A 19421-nucleotide genomic window follows, 5' to 3' on the forward strand; every position below is an offset into this window, starting at 1 on the left:
GATATGTCAATAAGTGTTGCAGGCATTAACACCATCTGGACATGGGTTCAGAGGCTACACTGCTCTGTACACTGACGCTGCAGTGATCTCAATCTCAATTCCTGCTTTGCTTCTTGCATATAAAAGCTCTAGGGAAGGTATTGCTTGTTTGAGACAGGAATTTTGTTCTTCTCAATGGTTTGTCTTCATGAAAGAACAGCTAAGAAGTAGCAGGAAGTATTGCACATACTGCAAAATGGCCTTAAAGCAACTCTGAAAGCACTGTGAAGCCACTTCATCACAAAAATGGTTCTATTGGAGTGGCCTTCACAGAGATACCTTAAAGCCTAATGACAAGGAAGGGATGGGTAGGGAAGGACCAAATCAAGGTAAGCAGCAGTTGGGATGTGATAGGATCATCAGCAGAAAATAAAAAATAAAGATTTGGAGTGACTGTGTTTTTACAGATCTCTTGCATGTGGCAGCAGTAAGACACCTTGATTCTTCCACTGTGGCTAGTTATTTTGTTGCCATTTAGCAGTCTTAGTCTTCTTGACCTTATTTGTGTAAAATACTGTACTTGGCTATAGAAGCAATATAGTGAGAAGAGCTGTGGTATGTTGTACTGCTTTGAACTTGGAACACCTGCTTGGTTTCTATTTATTTATTTTCATTTAAAGTGCTGTGAGATTTCAAAATATTAATTAGTATATGCTGCAAAAATCTGCCACAGTTATTTATTAAGTCTTGAGTCCTTTAACTGTCATTGAATATGTTCCTATTGAACTGGGATTTTGAAAGAGCTTTTACCTTACTGTTATAATGCCACCTTAAAAATAAGACCTAATATTCCCTTTTAGCAGGGTGGGCATAAGAAAATCACTGATGACTTGCAATGCCAGAGCCAGTCCGTGGTGGAGCCAGACCATCAGTATGTCTTAGTTCCAGCCTTGGTAGAATTTAAGGATTCTTCTCCCCGAGATGTAAACATGAATACTGCTTTCTGCAGCTTTTATTTTTATTCAAGAGAGGAAACCCAGAAGAAAGTTTTTATTTTACTGTAAATGTGAACATCTGTTAGTATGAGTCTGGTGTTACTATTTCAGTTCTGTTTCAAAATTCAAGTTGCTAAACTTCCTGAGGTGCAGAGGAGGTTCCAGTAAGTGTCTTCAGTTCAAAAGCAAATGGGAGAAATCACTTAGCTGGATTTAAAGAAAAACATCAATTATTTAAAGCTTCTAAAACTCACTTCTATTTGGCATCTAACAAAGTCCGCTATTCCAGAGAACTGGCTTTTACAAAATGTGGGTTTTTTCAGTCAGGATTTTCACTGGAAAGGTTTGGAAGTCAACAGCAAATTCACTGGCAGAAGTGAAGAACAGACCGTTAAAATGAGTTTAAAAGAACTAATCTGTGAGTTCTTGTTAAATCGGAAGAGATGAGTTCTACGAAGATGCCTTCTTTGTGGTCACACAATTAAATTTTTCATTGTAACTAGTGAGAATGATTCCTAGATTCGGTCTTTCCTTCTGCTGAAACCGTGCATCCCTCTCTGAAGCTTATTTTGCCTACTTTACAGCTATGAGACAGTTAACACTTTTTAATCTTGAAAACATCCCAATATTCTTGGTGAAGCAACAAGCATCTTGTGCTATGTTGGGGATGCTCTAGTGTGCTTGTGCTGCAGTGGGCTTTGAAAGGTCGTGAACTTCAGCAGCAACTTTATCTGGGTTAGATGAAGTTGAAAACTTGCCTTAGCAGTAGTATGTTGGTATCACAGGATATTTGCTTGGAGCAGTAGACTAGTCCAGGAAGAGGTAGAAACAAGACCTGATGTCACTGTTACAGTGATGTAGTGTAGGATGGAAAGACAGTAGTAATGTGCTAGCAGCAAGGCCTGATCCTGTATGGTGCAGGGTGGAAAGAAGAGTCCATGTGGATTTTCATTCAGGTCATGGCCCTGAAGTTTGAATAGAAAAATACTAAAGCAACATCATGTTGAACAGTTACTGTTTACTCTTCTTTGCTAAATGCCAGTATGACAGAAAAGGATGTAAAAGCTTTGACGGCATTGTGATTTAGGGTATTATTTCTCTATATGCATTCATAGCTACACTTCATTGAATTTTCATTTTCTCTGATTTAGAACAGAACTGGGCCGTCTTTTTTAAAAGAGGAGAGAAGCAAGACTTCAAAATTCACAAGGAGATGAAAAAGAATCCTTTTAAAAGGCCTACAAATGGAGCATTGGATCCATATGCTCTATTTGTGTTGCAGTACATCAGTAGCATGTGATGGCTTTGTTCCTTTTGTTAGGTGTCTCTGCAGTACTGTATACAGATTAAATAGCTACTGCATTGCAGAGAGTTATTAATACATTACATTGCACTTTCAGTGAAGATGTCAGTGTGTCCTTAAGCCTGAACGTACCCTGTGGTTGAGTTATGGTTGTTTTTTAAATTTTGCTGAGGATAATTTATTTCTTCAGTAAATCCTTAGCCAATTGGGAATTATGGAATAACATCATTCCTAACCTCTATAAACTCCACTTACTGTTCAGGTTTAGAAAAATCAAGGCTTTGTTCCAAAATAAAAACAGGTCACCCTTCTCGTAATCCTGACGCATTAATAATGTCTTATGGCACTGTGTGTGCAACGGGACGGAGCAGGAGATGGGGCAGAGAAAGGGATGCAGTTCCTGAAAGATAATGCAGATAAACAAAAGACAAACTCAGGATAGAGTTCTTCATGCTAGAAAATGAGAGGTGGGGCAAACCCATTTTTTCTGGCACATCTGTGTACTGATTCATTGGTGATGTACATTAGACAGTAAAACAGAAGGCTTTTGATAGCTCTCAGTGCTATCTGTGTTTAAAGTGATGGGGGGTGAGGGACTGTTCTTGGGGAAATCCTCATGTAAACTTCTGCTGACATATGTGGGGATGTAAGGGAGAGCTAAAGTCAAATGTGGATATGCAGAGATGAAAAAGCAAGGCAGGGCAGATTAAGGACCTCAGCTCAGATCCCCCCTCCCCACCCCCACCACGGTAATGCTCATGAGAACGCACTGTGCCGGTTCAGACCAGTGGCTGAAGCTCATGCTGCATCGCTGCAGCCCTTGCTTACCCCCAGCCCACTGAAGCAGACGTAGGAAGGTCTCTGTCACCGCCTGCCTCTGGGTCACTCACCAGGCTTGATTCGAGCCTTCAGAGTTCAGGAAATTTGTCGTTGCTAAATGATGAAGCTGCTGGTATTGTTTGTATGTCATAGGACTCCACAGAAGTGACCAAGCAATGCCCTGTAGCTGGTTGATGCTCTACAGGTCTGCCCAGGAGTTAGTTAAAACCTCCCTCAGAGGTGATAAAAGCTCCACAGGCAAGGTGAGCACAAGGTGTGAGGAAGCAGAGGTCCAGTCCAGTGAATCATTAGCTCCTGACAGAAATATGTGTGAATGTGGAGCATAGCAAATGTATAGTAAATCTACCACATTCGGCTTATTTGATTGTGTACCTGGGTGCTGCACTGTGTATGTACTGAGGATGTTGGGACCAGTGTTGGCCATCCTGTGCCTGTGAGTGTGTTCAGGACTTAGAGATACATGGTGGCTCTGTCTGAAGTATTGCACAGATCTTATGAAAAGTGTGCATGTGTATGTATATCTTTTAATGTAAATAGGTAAGTACTAAAAAAACCCCTCAAAAACTACAGGAGAATGTATGCGAGAGAGAGCATGTCTCAATGATTCCAGACGTGGCAGCATGTCAACAGGTTGTAAACACCTGATCTCTTAGCCTGGGTAAAAGGGACTTTCACCCTGACAGCCCTGATGTTCAGATCAAAGTGTTTCACAGCTTTGTGAATGGTCTCAAGGCTGTCTTCGCTTCCTTTTTCTACCTCCTGTTTCCTGCTGAAAGGCGTTGTTCAAGGACTATGCTCTTCAGGAAAATTCAGAATGAAGCCGAGGCCATGTTACGTACAAGGAGAGAGGGAGTGAATTTCAAGTATGATTTTAAAGATAGAGTACCTCTTTGCAGGCTGGGTTTGAGCACACAGCTGTGAGAGCACACCTGGAAAGTGGTGTCAGCAGCTGGGAACTCTTTTGACTTCTTTTGCCTTCCAGCTCCAAGATAGAAATGCCATCACCCCTTCCGCAGGCCAAGGGAGACATCAGCTTTCCCACCAGTTAACACCAGTGTATATCCATTTTTCTCCTTTTCTCTGTTTCTTCATCTTTGCTTCTGTTTCTCTTCTCAGTGTCCCTTTCCCTGCAAAACTCTATTTTATTTTTTTTTCCTTCATTGTGGTTTAGCACAGAGCACTCGATGGTTTGGTTTTCACATTTTCTTCTGAAAGTCTTTCCTCTCCCTCTTTAAAACAAAACACCGAAGCTTTGCAAGCACCCTGCAAAATCCTGTTTCTGTTTATGTTATACCAGAATATTGCTGAGGATCATCCTACTTCATCGCAGGTTCATGAGACTTTCTAACATAAACATAGAAATTTCACAGTACCAGCAGGTGATTTATTTGCTTTACATGCTTATCAATATTGTCTGCAAATCAAGGAGCAAAGCATAATAAATGCTGTGGAGGTGGAAGCTCTATTTGATGTTTTCACAACGTTGTGCCTGGAAAAATAGAAGTTAGTGGGTGTTGCTCAGTGAAGTGTGCATTTTAAAGTTACCCACAGTGATGCCCATTGTCCTGTCCCTGAATTGCATGATGTCATGTTTCATTTAAGGCTCTTAGCGATGCCGAAGACTGTCGGTGCGCTGGGAAAAAGGCGGTGAGAAAGTTGTGAATCAGGTTTCTGTAAAGCCTTTGTGTTTAGGGTTTTGATAGATAAAAGCTGACTCATGCAATATTTCTGGTGAAGGAGCTGTACAGACTAGTAAGAGCTTCTCATTTTACCTGAGTGCCCAATGAGGTAATTCGGGAACAGCTGAAGGCAGAGCCTGCGCGTCTCCTCTGCCGCACAGGTAGGTCGTGGGTTGTTCGGAGAGGACTGGAAAAATAGAGAGGGCTTTTTCGTCCTGGGTGCAAGAAGCCAGAGACATTCCTCAGTGGTGAGATACTGTCGCAGAGGATTTTCCCTTGCAATAATGTTCTCAGACATTAGCGTGCTTGGTTGTGACAGAGGCTATTTTGCTTTAAATATGGGGGGGGGGGACGGACGACGGGGGGGCGGGTAGGGGGCAGTAATTTCACAGACAGAGGCACATTAGTTGGTCACTTTTTTTGCCTTTTAAGATTTCTAATAAATGGGATTTCTGTTGCTCAAAGATCAGTTAAAGTACTTGGCAGTGTGTTGTTCGTGACAGTTCAGAGTGAATTCATAATATGTAGAGGTTTAATCCTGCAAATACTGTAGCTCTCTAATGGGATTTTGTTTACAGAGGGTGTTAGTTTTAGAAATGATATGTGTTCATACACAGAATTTAGTAATTAAAAATCTGCTGACCTTCACTTGGGCAACATTCAGAGCAGAGGATATGGGGAATGTATTTAAGATAGTGTTGGGATTCTTGTAGTGAATGTGTTTTAATCTTTCTTGGTCAGGCAGCTGTGTAACATCTTTCTCAATTTCAGTGCTGCATTTGAATGTGATACTGAATGTAGAAATTGTACTAAACCAACTTGCTTAATTGTATCTACAATATAAATTCTTTTTTTTGAAACACGAAAATATCTCAAGGAAAATACAGGAAAGAATTCTTGTAGTCTCATCACTTTTATGTAGCTAAACTTCCAGAGGATGTGAAGCCTGTAATTTCTGGTAATGTTCTCTTTGTAGATAACATCTGAGGTGCTCTTTTTCATGCCAGGAGAAAGGCAACAACAATACTAATTATGAATATAAATTGGCTTGTGAGTTTTTAGTCATGCAGTAGGTCTTAAAATGTCATATGCAGTAAACAACTTGGAGGATTAAACACCTATATTTAGATAGGGCCTTGAGGATCTTTGTATTTAAATACAAAATTGACTTAAAGCGATTTATCTCTCACTGTATGCTAATGTTCTGAAAGTAGCCAAAGCTGCAGAGATAATGGAAAACCATTTATTATTATCATGAATATAGTTACAGGATGGAGATGTTTGTTGAAGTAAGTGATAGAAATGTATGCGTTTTTGGTGAGAACTTGTTTATGACTGCACCCTGAAAACATGACATACGCCAAGATAGTTGCTTTGCATGTGCCTTCAGTGTTGTAACTAATATTACAGTTGTCTGTTGGGTGGAACGTGGGTGTTTCTTGCCCTTGCACCCCTGTAGAGTAGGGTTGTGTTGTTGTTCTTGCAGGGGAGTGCTCTGGGGTTGTGCCATGCCTCTGTATGTGTGTGTTCATGCCACAGAGAGAGGGGAGGCAGGAGGGCGCAGGATGATTTGCAGGGGCTGGGGACTGGGAGAGGCTAACTCAATGCATGCAGGGACACAAACAAGAAATGACCTTGTTCCGGGAGCGTGTTTCCTTGTGAGTAGGGACAAGTAGTAATTATCCTCCTTTCAGTGCTGAACTAGCAAGTAATTACTGTTATTCCTTAATTAAAGTATGCAAATGGAAGATTTCTTTTTTTTTTTTTTTCTTCCCAGACTGAGTTAAATACCGTTATTCACAACTCACAAAGTTCTCAATATTATTTTGGTTTGTCATTGAAAAAGTTCAGTAAACAAAAGAAGGCCTAACAAAAAAGCAGTGAACCAGGGCAGACGTTGGTCAGGGCGTACAAGACTTGCTCAGAGCGTGTGCTTCTCTGAGGGTCTGGGAATATCTTCTATTGCACAAACTGCAGCCTGAGTTTTGGTGAATGCACCTACCTGCGGGTGCTGATGCTGGAATTGGGGGCTGGCGGGGAGAGGGCTTGCAAATCAGTCCCGCAGGGTGTGGGAGAAGTGAACTTGCTTTTTATAGTAAGCTTGTATCAAAGACAGAAATTTGAAAGAGGTTACAGGGTTTGCAAAGGCACCAGGTCAGTTATGATACATAGAGAGCAATCTTGGCGGAGGCTGTTTCCCCTCTCCCCTCCTGAATTCACTTGTGAATTTTTCACCAGGCAGTCGGTACAGACCTTAGGCAGCTGGCACAAGAGTGAAGTTGCTTTTTGGTAAAACTGCGGAGTAAAACTGTACCAGAGCTCTGAAGAGCCAATGACAAGAGAAAAGAGGATGGGCATGTGGCTGTGGCAATGAACGGGATTGGGCTGCTGCCTTTTCTGATGGACTTGTGACTGCAGAAATCATCTAAAATACCTGCTCCTGATTTCAACAGCAGGGGTAATGCTGCCTAATCTCAGAGGGGTTTCTGAAGATAAACCTGTGAAGCCTTGGAAGATTAACAGATCCTGTGTTATTGGGAAGGGCTATGGGTTGTAACAACTACCTGTAGCTGAGGCAGAAACTGAGGGCTGGGCAGAGCCGGGGCTTGTCCCCAAGCCCTGACTTCCACAGGCAGGGTGCAAAGTGTTTGGTACAGGACTTGCCAGCTGAGGAAGCAAAGCTACTTCCTGGTTTTGTGCCAGGCTGAAATCCCAGGTCCCGTGTGTCCTGCCTTTCTGCTGGGGTCACCAGCTGCGTGGGTGTGTAACTGCCACTCTGCAGGATCACTGGGCTTTGGTGTGCCAGCTGCGTGGCCCCCAAGAAATGCATTTCACTGGTCAGAGACGTAATGGACAAAATTTTAGCAAAAGCTCTCCACAGAGAAGCCAAATGACCAATTTACACCTGGCTGAGAAAGGAGTAAGAATGAAGTAAAAGGTAACTTTTGAAGCTGGCAGCCAGGATGAGGCTCTGAGGAGAAAACTGACCAAGATTTCCACATAGCAAATAGTTTGCTTGGTGTAATTTATGTAGAAACATACAGGAATGGTCATTTGTGTAAAAAATGGAGGAACTTAAGTCAACCGTGTTGCATGCAATTAATTAACCATGTCTAGCAGGTGCCTGGGGTTTGCCAAGGTTGGTGGGAATACGGGCATTAAAGAGCAGCAAGCCCATCCTTACTGGTTTTTTAATAAGCAATGACATTGTCATTAAACAAAAAAATAAGGGATTTTGTTTGTTTTGTTTTACTAAGACATGTTAAGATCTCCCAACGCTTCTGGCTACAAGTATGTCTTATGAAAAACTACTTTTAACGTTTATTCGGGCTCCCAGTTTCATTGACCTGAACTGTGTTTTGTTTGTTTTTTATATTAATGAGCCTGACAATGTTTCTGAAGCAAATATTACATATTAATGCCTTCAAGTTACCCGAGGGGCAGACTGCAGGTCAATGACACAGGAAGAAAAGAGCATGGAATAATGGAATGTCACATAAACCCTTTATTTCCCCGCTAAATATTGCTAATCAGGTGTTTGTTTGTCATGTAATTTTAGTAAAATATTTTGGAGTAAGTTAGCAGAAGGGTATCCCTGTTATCTTGTTTATCCTGTGCGTTTTTCAAGGGGGCTCACATCTGCACAGCAACACTGTGCTTTCTAACTGAACATGAAAAATGATCCAAAGCTGGTAACAAAAATACATTCTTCCTTATCAAAAATGCATACTTTCTTATCACAAGCAATAGGAAGGCAAACATCTTTGTCCATACCTGTTTAGAAACAAGAGAACTTCACTGCATGCTTCAGTTTTAAATATCTTCCTGGTTTATTGCTTTATATTTTATTTTGGAGTTTATACTTGATGTGGTTTATTCAAGAAGGGTAAGAAAATACATTTCTATGCTGCAAAACCAGAAGAACCTGGCACAAAGAAAGGCTATAGATTTTTAGACTTGGTAAAACCAGGGGTATAAAGGTGCCAGATTAGGTTTTTAATCTAATGGCCAATTTCTGACCCATGTAATGAGCAAATTACTCTCAGTGTTAATTCCGTGTGTTACCTTGAGGGCAATACTTTCTTTAACAGAAAACTAATACCATCATCACTGAAATGGCAATACTAATTACTCATGTAAAATAAAATCTTATGCATTCAAGATAGGCCAAATAAACATTCTTCTCTGGGCTTGCTTGCTTGTTTGTTTGTTTGTTTGCTTTGGATTGGAGGTTTTTATTTTAAAATAAATAGTAGTGTTTGGTTTTGAAAAATGAGAGAGTGGCTTTCTGCTTTGAATGAAATTCTCCTTCCCACCCCTGTGCCCCCTCTCCAGACCAACTGCAGCAAGAGCAGTGTCCTGGAGGTTTCTGCTGGTAATTGCATAGCAAGTCTGCCTCAGTTTAAGAAGGGCCACCTTAAAGGTTGGGCGGGTTTAATTTGCAGTTTACTGGCTTTATGGTTTCTTTACTGAAACTGCTGGCTAAGGCTGTAATTGCTGGTATGATTTTTGAAAAATGAGGTCGCTGCAGTAAAATAAGGACTAAGCTACCACTGTGTGGGTAGCTTCAGTATTGCTTTTCTTCCTAAATTGTCAGAAGTTTCCCTTTTTCACAGGACAGACATTCTGACATTCTTTGAGTTTGAGGCAAGATTTTTTGGGCGGACAATCCTTACTGAAATGAAATTTGAAGTATTGAATTTACCTGCAGCTGATTTTGCATGTTCTCATGGTGCATCACACACAGCTTGGCCAGAGGGAAATCTGCATTTCATCGTGGACAGTGTCCTGCAGGGCATTTCAGCAATAAAAAGAAAGTAGAATTGAAATGCCGACAGGAAGACAGACATCTTATTTTGTTGTTGCACTGATTTGAAAAACAGCTTTTGGTCAGTTCAGCAGGGGGTAATATTCTGGCTTAAGCTGAACAGTTTTAGAATGACTTATTTTCCCAGTAGAAAACTGAATTATTTGGCAGCACTCTTTCCTGCGGGAACTCTTTTTTCAAAAGCTACATTATTTTCACTGGGAAATCATTCCGGTTTTAGTGTTTTTGTACAAGCCATGGAGCTGGTAATTGATAACTGCTTCTAGTTTTTGTTTGACTTCACAGTATTCAAAACGAAAGACACTGTCTGGTATCACTGTGTGATTCCTGAGTTTTTCCAAAGCTTCCAAACCAGGGTCAGTGTTCAGCTTGGAGACAGCAGGGAGTGCTCCTGACAGAGTTTTTTTTAACCTTAGGGAAAATCTTTATTTGTCTCCTGTGCTGAGCCTGGGCAGTGTGTGTGCTAACACCAAGCCCAGCATACTGACACAAGAAGGATGTGCCAGAGACATATATGCATCAGGAGGTATGTGATGCCTTTCTAGTAGCCCCCAGTGGGGGATCCCCACCATCTAAAAAAACGTTAGAGCCACAGTGACCCCCAAATCACATTGTTCTGGTTGTCTTTTAGTTAAAACAGAGTTGTGGCAGTTTTGTATGCAAGAAGTTTTAAAAGTATCTGTTGTCAGATTTTGTATTATGTGGAGCAGAAACAGTAAACCCACTTCTGTTTATTTTTTTAGATGACTTCCACTTACCTCTTGATGTTTTACCAGCTGTGACAGAGGCCCTTGACTCCAAGACGAAAGGGGAAGATTTGCACAAGGACGGCAGACCTTTCCGCTACTGTGAAAAAAAGACCATGGACCTGTCAGACAGTGACCGTCCCGTCAGTTTTAGCTCCACTTCTTCCTCTGCTTCCTCCAGGGACAGCCACTGCTCCTTTGGAAGCAGAACGACCTTGGTTTCAAACAGCCACTTGGGCTTGTTCAACCAGGATAAAGAAACGGGTGCCATCAAGCTAGAACTGGTCCCAGCCAGGCGATTTACCAGCAACAAGCCACGCAAAAACTCACCTGCAGAGCAAGAGGATCCTGAAGAAAGCCTTGAAAAAAGGCTAAGCATGCCAAGGAAAGCAGATCCAAAAGGAGCAAGCAAAAACTGTGCAATGTCCCTGGTCACAGAGCCCACCAGTCCCAAGCTCCTCTACGTAGACAGAGTTGTCCAAGAGATTCTGGAGACAGAGAGGATGTATGTGCAGGATCTAAAAAGCATTGTGAAGGTAGGAGTCTTGGTTAGGATGGTGTTAACTGTTCCATAATGCTATTTTTTTGCATTGTTTTGATTTCACAGCAGGACAGATGGACCTGACAATGGAATTGGCATTTGCTGGTCTTTATAAATTAGTATAACATCGTTGTTCTTGTGTGTTTCTAGTTTTTATTTGATTAGATAAATCTAAGCTGTTACTATGAGTTCACAAAGAAATAACAGAAAAAAACATTCTACAGTTGACAGCAGTACAGCAGTAGTGAACAAAGAATGGTAAACTCTTTGCAGTGATGTTTATTTACCAAAAAAAAAGTACAGTGCTCTCTTTTCTAGAATGTATAGCAAGAAGCAAACAGCAGACAGTTTGTTTGCCCCTTTAAATGCTTTATCTGAAGGGTCTCAGTTATTGATTCCCACCCTCCCCCCCCCGCCTCCCCCCTAGTCCTAGTCCTGCAAGTTCTTTCCTGCCCTTTTCTCTCTCCCTTTCATGCAGCTCACAGCTGCAGTCTGTTCACTCCATGTCATTGACCTGCAGTATTGAATATGTCATGTGTATTTGCTGGAAAACCCTATTGTTTGACTGTTATATTAAGGAATTATGTTTTCTTTAATACTAATTCTGAATGGGTGGTGCTAATAAATGGGTGTAACAGTGAAGTTTTTGTCCAATCCACAGATGAACAGTATCTTTCATTTCCCCTTTCTGGTACAGGGAAAAATATGGATGAGTTCTTCTGGATTGTTCTGCTTACTCCATGTACTTGTAACTGTGCCATCAGAGTCATGTTCTTTTGTATTTTTGAAGATGACAAGTCCCTTGGCTATTGTTTGTAATCTACATACTTAACCTATGTGTGTATGACTACCCACAAAGAAGGATTTCTTGGGAGGTGCATGTTTTATGTGCTGTTTATAGAATATATAGCTTTAGGTAGCAATATGAGGTCATCTGCAAAAGGAAATATCAGCCAGCTGGAGGCACTCTCCCCACCCACAGTTCCAACCTCCTTGGTCCCCCAAGCAATGAGTAGGGAAAAAACACTAAGGCTTTGATAACACAAATGCACATCATGATTAAACACTCCCACCCCCCAGAGTTCTCACAAAGAAAGCTTTTTCTTCAAGACTTTAATGGTTTCTGTAGCTGCTGCTGTTTCTCTACGTTCAACTGTTGCCTGAGTTTCATTTTGGAGTGTTTAAGGTTGTCATATGCTACAGAAGCAAGCCAGCTTCTGTGCATAGTCACCATTCACTAGGCATGACTTCTGTGGTTTTGGAAACCTTAGCTCTCACTCATCCTCCTGTGCAGTAAACTATACAGCTTAAGAAACTGGAAACTATCATTAAAATCTTGAAACAGATTTTCCATTTACAAGTAGGAAGGCCAGCAAACGCTTGCTAGAAATACTTTAACCATCACTACAGTAGATGTAGAGTAAATGTGGCAAATGCTCTTGAAGTTATGAAAGAACTGGAGGAATTTACCTGTGAAATACCCAAGTGTATTTCTTACAGCAACTAATATTGAATCTTAATAGCTTTGTGTGGTACTAGATAGCCTATTTGAGAGATGGAGTGGTTGGCAATGGGGCTTTTCTTAGGTAGGTGTTGAGGATCTGAGGGCTTCAAAGGAGCTCCTTCCCAAATGGTGAGGATGGTGGGCAACCAGCTACCTCAAGCTGTGCATGTTCTTTGCTTGGTCTTAGGAGAGGAAGGTGTGACTGGAAGCATGTTACAGAGGAGCCCATTTTATGTGTTTCTCAGGATTCTTTTCTCCACAGGTTACCTTAGCAATGCTGCAGTGGTTTACCTACTCAAGGATGGTGGTTGTAGAAGGATGGAGAGACTCTGCAGACATCTGCAGGAGTGTTGCAGCCTTTTTTCGTTATCTGGGCCTCTATGACTTGAGGCCATTTAGTTTGGCGGGCAGATGACTGGTGCTGAGCCAAACTAATGTGAAGGGAAGCAGCTTGATCTGTCTTATTTTCCAGATAAACGTGGGTCAGATTTTGGTAGCTGGTTAGGAAATGGGATAAGAATGGGAAAAGCAGAGCTGGGAAAGGGACAAAGGACAACTGCTGCCTGAGAAGTGCGTAGGAGCTGAAGAGACACATGAAGGTGGGAGCAGGTTGGAGGAAAGCATAAGCAAGGGAACCAGTGCTAAGTGGAAAGAGAAAATCATTAGAGGGAAAACAATATGAGGAAATGAGAGAAAACCCAGGAAGTGTGAAGTTGAGGTGAGTATGAAATTGGTTGGAACTGGAGCTCTCTAGCAAGTTTTGCAGATGACTGCAATACAGCAGTTTATGTACACAGACTAAAAATAGTAAGGTTTTTTTATTTTTGGATGGTCTTTTTTTTTTTTTTTTTTGGCAAGGGAGGGGAGAGAGGAAGAGAAGCAGGGCAACCTAGGTACAAAGAGCAAAAGCTGAAGAGATATCAGACTGAGGATGGCATAAGAACAAAAAGGGTGAAATGAATAGGTACTATTTTAATCACCCTCTACCTCCAGCTGAAAACTGTCAGTACAGATCTAATCTACTGCTTTTTGTCCCCTGGTAGTGGGGATTTGCTGATGCTACATTCTCTGTAGACAGTGGAAACATATTTAAAAAGAACATGTTCTTACTGTTGTTTCCAGCACTTTGAAACAGGTTCTAGAGCTAGAACTGAGAGGGTGTCAAAATTCACATCCATAAATCCAGTCTCTAAATTTCTGGTGTAAAGCAAAGCATGTTTGCCTGAGATGCAGTAAAGCTTTTTTGTGGGGTTGTTTTTAGGTTTTTTGGGGAGGGGGTTAGTGGGGGTTTTTTGTTGGTTTTGTTGGTTTGGTTTGTTTTTTAATACATCCACACTTTTTCCCATCATCCAGATCATTAATGAATATCTTAAACAGGACTGGACCAGTATTAACCCCTGGAGTGTGCTGCTTAGTTAGGGGCCTCCAACTAGATTTTGTGCCTTTGATCACCACCCTGAGGGCCTGTCCATTCAGCCAGTTTTCAATCAACCTCACTGTCTACTTATCCAGCCCATACTTCATCAGCTTGTCTATGAGGATCTTATGAGAGACAGTGTCAAAAGGCTTTCTGAAGTCAAGGTAGACAATATCCACTGCTTTCCACTCATCTATGAAGCCAGTCTCATTCCATTGTAGAAGGTTATCAGGGTGGTCAACTTCCCCTTGGTGAATCTGTGCTGACTATTCTTGATTACCTTCTTGTCCTTTGTGTGCCTGGAACTGATTTCCAAGATTGGTTGTACACAAATGTAAAGAACATACACAGCTGTACACAAATGACGCATTAACATGGAGGGTGTAAAATTGCATGTAGGATCCTGGTACTATTCATCATATCCAAAGTCAGCTCATTAAGAATTAGCCTAGCATAGTATTTTGGGCAGTGTCCTTTCAGTCTATGTTATCCTTAGAAAAAGTTCTCATGCTTGACATAAAAGACTATGGAGTGAATGGGGGAAAATAGAATTTCACCCTTTTTGATGCTTTTATTGACCTAATGCTGTTAGGTCATTAAAAAGTAAATAAATAAAAATAAACTGAAAAGGCATAACTTCTATTGGCTTTTGAGTATCTGAGTGGTCTTTGTTCTTAACATTACCAAAATGCTAGACAGATGTAAAAATCAGCTTCATAGGACATGGCTAATGTGATCTTTTAACTGATACTGTAGACCTGTTGAGGTTCTCCAGTTTTCTTTTAAATTGCTGATAAGTATTTCATGGGCTTAGGATAATTGAGAGGAGGCCGTACAAGCACTATTTGGTTCCCTTTGCCCCAGGATATGCTTTAAAAACAACTGCTTTTCTAGCCAGTACAGCCATTTTGTCTGTGACCTGAAAGAACAGTTGAATTATGATTGTTTTGAGGCATGCTGCTGTGATTCTTGCACAGGCAAGCATTGTAACAAAGATAGAGCGAACTTTTCCATTGTTTGGTATGTTTTATCAGATGATCTGTTAAGTATAATTATAATTTTGAATTAGTACAGCTTGAAGCGTGTTTTGGGCAAGTTTGTGATGAGAAATCAGATACCTCTGCTTCCTGCTTGTGTCATGCTGACAGGTGTACTGGGCAGGGCAGAACCTGCAGACCTTCTCCTCTTAAGGACCCAACCTGACTTTTTCAACTAATAATTTAGTTAGAATAGGCATCAAGTTCAGTTAGAGTACCTTACTGAAGTAACCTTTTTTTCCCTGAGTAAAACACTGTCCCTGAGTTTATAATAAAAATGTGTTTTGCTCTTGCAATTCATAGGAGTCAGAAGCCCATATTCATAATTTGTACAAATGCTTGTAACTGTAGAAGGCGACATCCACATTTGCAAGATGAAGGAATAATGCAAATGCACTGTTAAGCCAGAGTTAAATGTACTGATGAGTGGTTTTTATCATCTGCGTCATCACTACTTCAGTCTTATTTCTGCTAGTAACATTCATAAATTTCTTTCATCATGTTCCCAAGTATTTGAAAAACACTGAATAAAACATCATTGCTGCCTTATGCTTTTTCCACCTGTACTTTGCATCCAGTTCTTATTTTACAGCTAGATTGTAGGGACAGGGACGTCTTTGTCAGGTGATCGCAGAGCTTCACCGTATGGCTGGGACTGCATATGTTAAGACAGCAGAAATATATAGCCATAACTTTGTGTTTGTTTTAAGGTCAGCTCTGTGTTTGCACAGCACGAAAGAGTGAGTTATACTGCAGTAATAAATGAGCTGTCTATAAATTTACAGCGAGCCTTTCTCAAGCTCTGGGTGGGAAAGAAGTGGCAGGGAGGGCTGCTGCTCTTCCAGAGAGCTGCAGAATTGCCGCCTGCCACCGCCACTTCTCTTGTCATCCCTTTTCTTGCAGAGGGCATAAATCACTCAACCGTGCTGTTTGCAACCTCCTACCTGCTTTCTAAATGCGAATGAGGATAAATAAAAGCGTGAAAGTTAAATTTCTGTTCCAGAAAGCTTTATTCTTTTGGGAGGGGGGAGGCAAGGGGAAGATGTAGTTAAATACAGAGCGCGCCATTTGAGAGTGCTGGTGGTGGGCCCAGGGCTCCAGGAGTGAAACTTTTCTCCTGTGACTGTACTGAGGCTGGAGTGGAAGGCTGTGTCCGTTCTTGGTGGGATGTATAGAGCCCTTCTGGAATTTAGAAAGTAACAAAAGAGAGTTCTGTTCACCTCTGCCCTCTGGCTTGCTGTTGCTCACTGGCAGGGGATGAGGAGCTCTACAGAGCAGAGCAACAGCTCCGGGAAAGCAGCAAGTTTATAGGGGGCAGACAGCAAAACTGGGAGGAATAGGTCTGAGAGCTGAGAGGCAGGAGAGTGGAAGTGCAGCTTATGCTGTGACGTTTTTGGTAAACATTTAAATGTTGATACATTTTCTGCAGAGTGATTGTGACTTCTCTGAAGAAATTTCAAAATTTGGAAGTGATATCTTAAAGCCAAACAAATTTCTGCATTTCCAGTCAGACCGTAGTTTCTGCAATTTTATTTGTTTATTATATCCATTTCCATTTTGGTCCATGGAAATATTTGACCACTTTTAAATTTGTTATATCATTGCTATTAAATACTACTTGTCAGTGAACAGTATTCTTCTAGTAATCCATGACCTTTAAACCTGAAGGCTTAACAAACCACATAGCAGTCTCTCTCTCTTTTTTCCGCTCTCACCGCTCCCATGGATTAAGGTGTGGAGGTAGCTGCTATTTTTTGTGGTTTCACGAGAAGACCATTTTGCAAATAAGACACTTTAAAAAAGTTTTTACTTGTAAATCACCCACTACTATAAGCTTCCATTTCATTGCTGTTCATATATTAATAATAAAAGCCACCCATAAGTCTCTGGGAATCATGTGCTTACTAAGGTTAATATAAATGTGTGTTCAGGATGTGTGCAGATTTTCTCCATTATGCTGGGTTTGCATTTTCATTCTTTGGAAAACAGACTTTCAGTTTCCCTTCTTGTGTTTTAAAATAAACATTTCTCTTCTGGAATGTCTCATTTAACTTGTAAGCATATCAAGATCTTTAAAAAATGTTAGCTTTCATTTGCCTTACAAATTGAGGAAAGTTTATGTAACAGGGCAAGGGTCTAGAGCACAAGACTCAGGTTCCTTTCCTGGGTGATTCACACATTCAAAGGCTAGATATGCCTTAATAACTCTCTGTGCTTTGTTTGACTATGGTTCAATAAGGTTGTAATCAGACCAAATTAATTTATAGATGTCCTGATGAACTTTTAGATTAATTTTTAATTATTTATAATTATTAAACATTTTCAGCTGGTACTTTTTAAAAAAATCTCTAGGTTATTGAATGATGATGATGATGATTGACATTGATGATGTCAAGCCTCAGTTGCAGGCTTAGATTTAGAAATCTTTAGAGCATTTACTTCATCTGCCTAACACCTCAAACTATTTGACATCCTAATTACTGTTTAATGGTTTCATTTGGCTGTCCTCATTACTGTAGCTTATTTCTTCTGTGATTCCTCTTAACTTTAGAAAGTCAGTTAAATAGCTCTTTACTGAAATGTCAGTAAACTACTGATAGCATTTGTTATCATCTCATGATCTCCATCCGCTCTCTGAACTTTCCTCTTAACTGCACCTCTGAGCAGCGATTCTGAGTGCCAGCTTCTGGGGAAAATTCCTGTAGCTGTGATTTAGCAGTGGGTGCTGGCTGATACCTGAAGATAAATGTGGGACATAGTTTTAATCAGAGGGTTACAACTTCTATAAATTAGTGTGCTGAAGTGTCTAAGTGGTGTTACATGTAAGTTTCTGTTCCCAGTGATTTATCCATATCGTCTTTACAGATGATGGACTTTAGGGGACTTGACTGTGTACAATCCATGAATCCCAGTTTCAGCTTATGAGTGCTTTTAGAGCATCTCTATCAAATTACAATTTGATTTGACAGCCTGCCTTCCAAGGTGTCTTTTTAAGATGGGAGATCTTAGCATGAAATTTCTGCAGTGTAACAAGGGAATGATATTGAACTTTGATTGTGTTTCATTAGAGCAAAAATCCACTTTAGCAAAGAAGGCAAAAATCCCTGAAAGCAGTCCATCCAAGCAGGCTGGCAGTTCAGTGCTGGATCAGCTGGTGGCAGGCTTTGACCCTCCAGAGAGCTTTGCAGACACAGCATTCCTGCTAATAGCTCATGGGACAAAGACAACACAAGAAGAAAGCAGACATTAGGCAAAAAGAAAGGACGTGAACCCCTGGACAGGTGGAGTAGACATTGTAGAAAATGTGCCTCCTTCCACCCAAGTTCTAGGAGGGAGCTGTGAGGCAGTACTGGAAGCTGACATGGGCATCCCCTGACACCGGGGCAGGGGCAAGAGGGCCTGCAGAGCCTGCTTTAGAGTCTTGGGCTCTAAAGCAGCGAGGGAGAACCCGCAACTGCAGAAAGATATGCTGCTACCTCCCAGCTGTGCACAGTGGCAAGGCTGTTCTCCTAGCCCAAGAATCCTGTGGTGCAATAGCCTAGGGAGTGTTGAGGGACCTCTCACTGACAGTTTTCCAGGGCAAATACTTCAGTTCCTGGGACTAGCTGTGCTCTGACAACTTGAAGTCCTGTGACAAGATCTTCTGACTGTTATGTTGTTTACATTGACGTGCCCTAGAAATTTCTGACTTTGTGTACAACCCCAGCTGTGCTCATGCTTTACTCAGGCACAACTGTTCAATGGCAGCCTAAACTAAGAAAGTGTGCATTTTAGAGGTGCAAGGTATAGTGTTAGGACTCAGGAATTCCTCACTGTTAAATTTGGCTGACACATACTCCCCCTGTGGCTTTCCATGCATGTGGATGGAAGCCAAGGGCACCTATTAAGGCTCACTGCTTCCAGTCCCTAGTATCTGTAAATGGGGCAGTGTTTTAACATATATAATATAGGTGAGGAAGGCATGTTGATTATAAAAAATCTGTCACTCAGAAGTAACTGCATTAAAAAAAAATAAATTTCTTCCCTTTCTCTTTTGTAGGTAAAATTTAAGTTAATACTGTTAACTTTGACTTAACTTTGTTAGCAGAACCCTAACTGTGGAAAGTGTAGGGAGAAGTCTGTCACGATCACCTTACTCTGCAATGGTAAATAGTGGAAAGAAAACAAATATGCTTCTCTATTTTTAGTCTTTCTTCATACCATGTTCTCATGAGTGCTCTCACCATCAATCTTTGCCCTTTCTCTGTGCAGTCAGCAGAGTATCGTCTTACTGTATCACAACACCCACTTTGTTGCTGTTACCCACAGGCTGTGTGTGAACAGGCTGAAAGTGTAAATTGGGTAGTTCCGAGGAAGCTGGTCATAAGCACAGGTGAGCGCTGTGTGGCTTCCTCCACCACCTCCACCCGGGCCTGGGGAGAGGGATGATGCCAGTGAGGTGGCCTTCTGCCAGTTCAGAGACTCCACTCCTCTGCGGGGCCATCAGAGAAGAAAGAAATTAATCACAATCTAGTAACAGATTGTATAAAGCATATGGATTACTTTGGCCATT

At 41.3% G+C, this 19421-nt stretch overlaps 1 protein-coding gene across 5 annotated transcripts in view; it reads left to right on the top strand.

Moving 5' to 3' along the window:
• PLEKHG1 (pleckstrin homology and RhoGEF domain containing G1) overlaps positions 1-19421 on the top strand; it is a 130422-nt gene that overhangs the window by 72970 nt on the left and 38031 nt on the right. For 4 of the 5 annotated variants that reach the window (XM_074818750.1, XM_074818751.1, XM_074818753.1 and 1 more), the window contains one exon: positions 10368-10906. In XM_074818750.1, coding sequence (XP_074674851.1) covers positions 10368-10906 — 539 coding nt within the window. The remainder of the gene's footprint in view (positions 1-10367; positions 10907-19421) is intronic. The other variant, XM_074818752.1, reaches the window with a different exon arrangement.

Source organism: Strix aluco, chromosome 3, assembly GCF_031877795.1.
Source record: "Strix aluco isolate bStrAlu1 chromosome 3, bStrAlu1.hap1, whole genome shotgun sequence".
NCBI classification, from domain to species: Eukaryota; Metazoa; Chordata; class Aves; order Strigiformes; family Strigidae; genus Strix; species Strix aluco.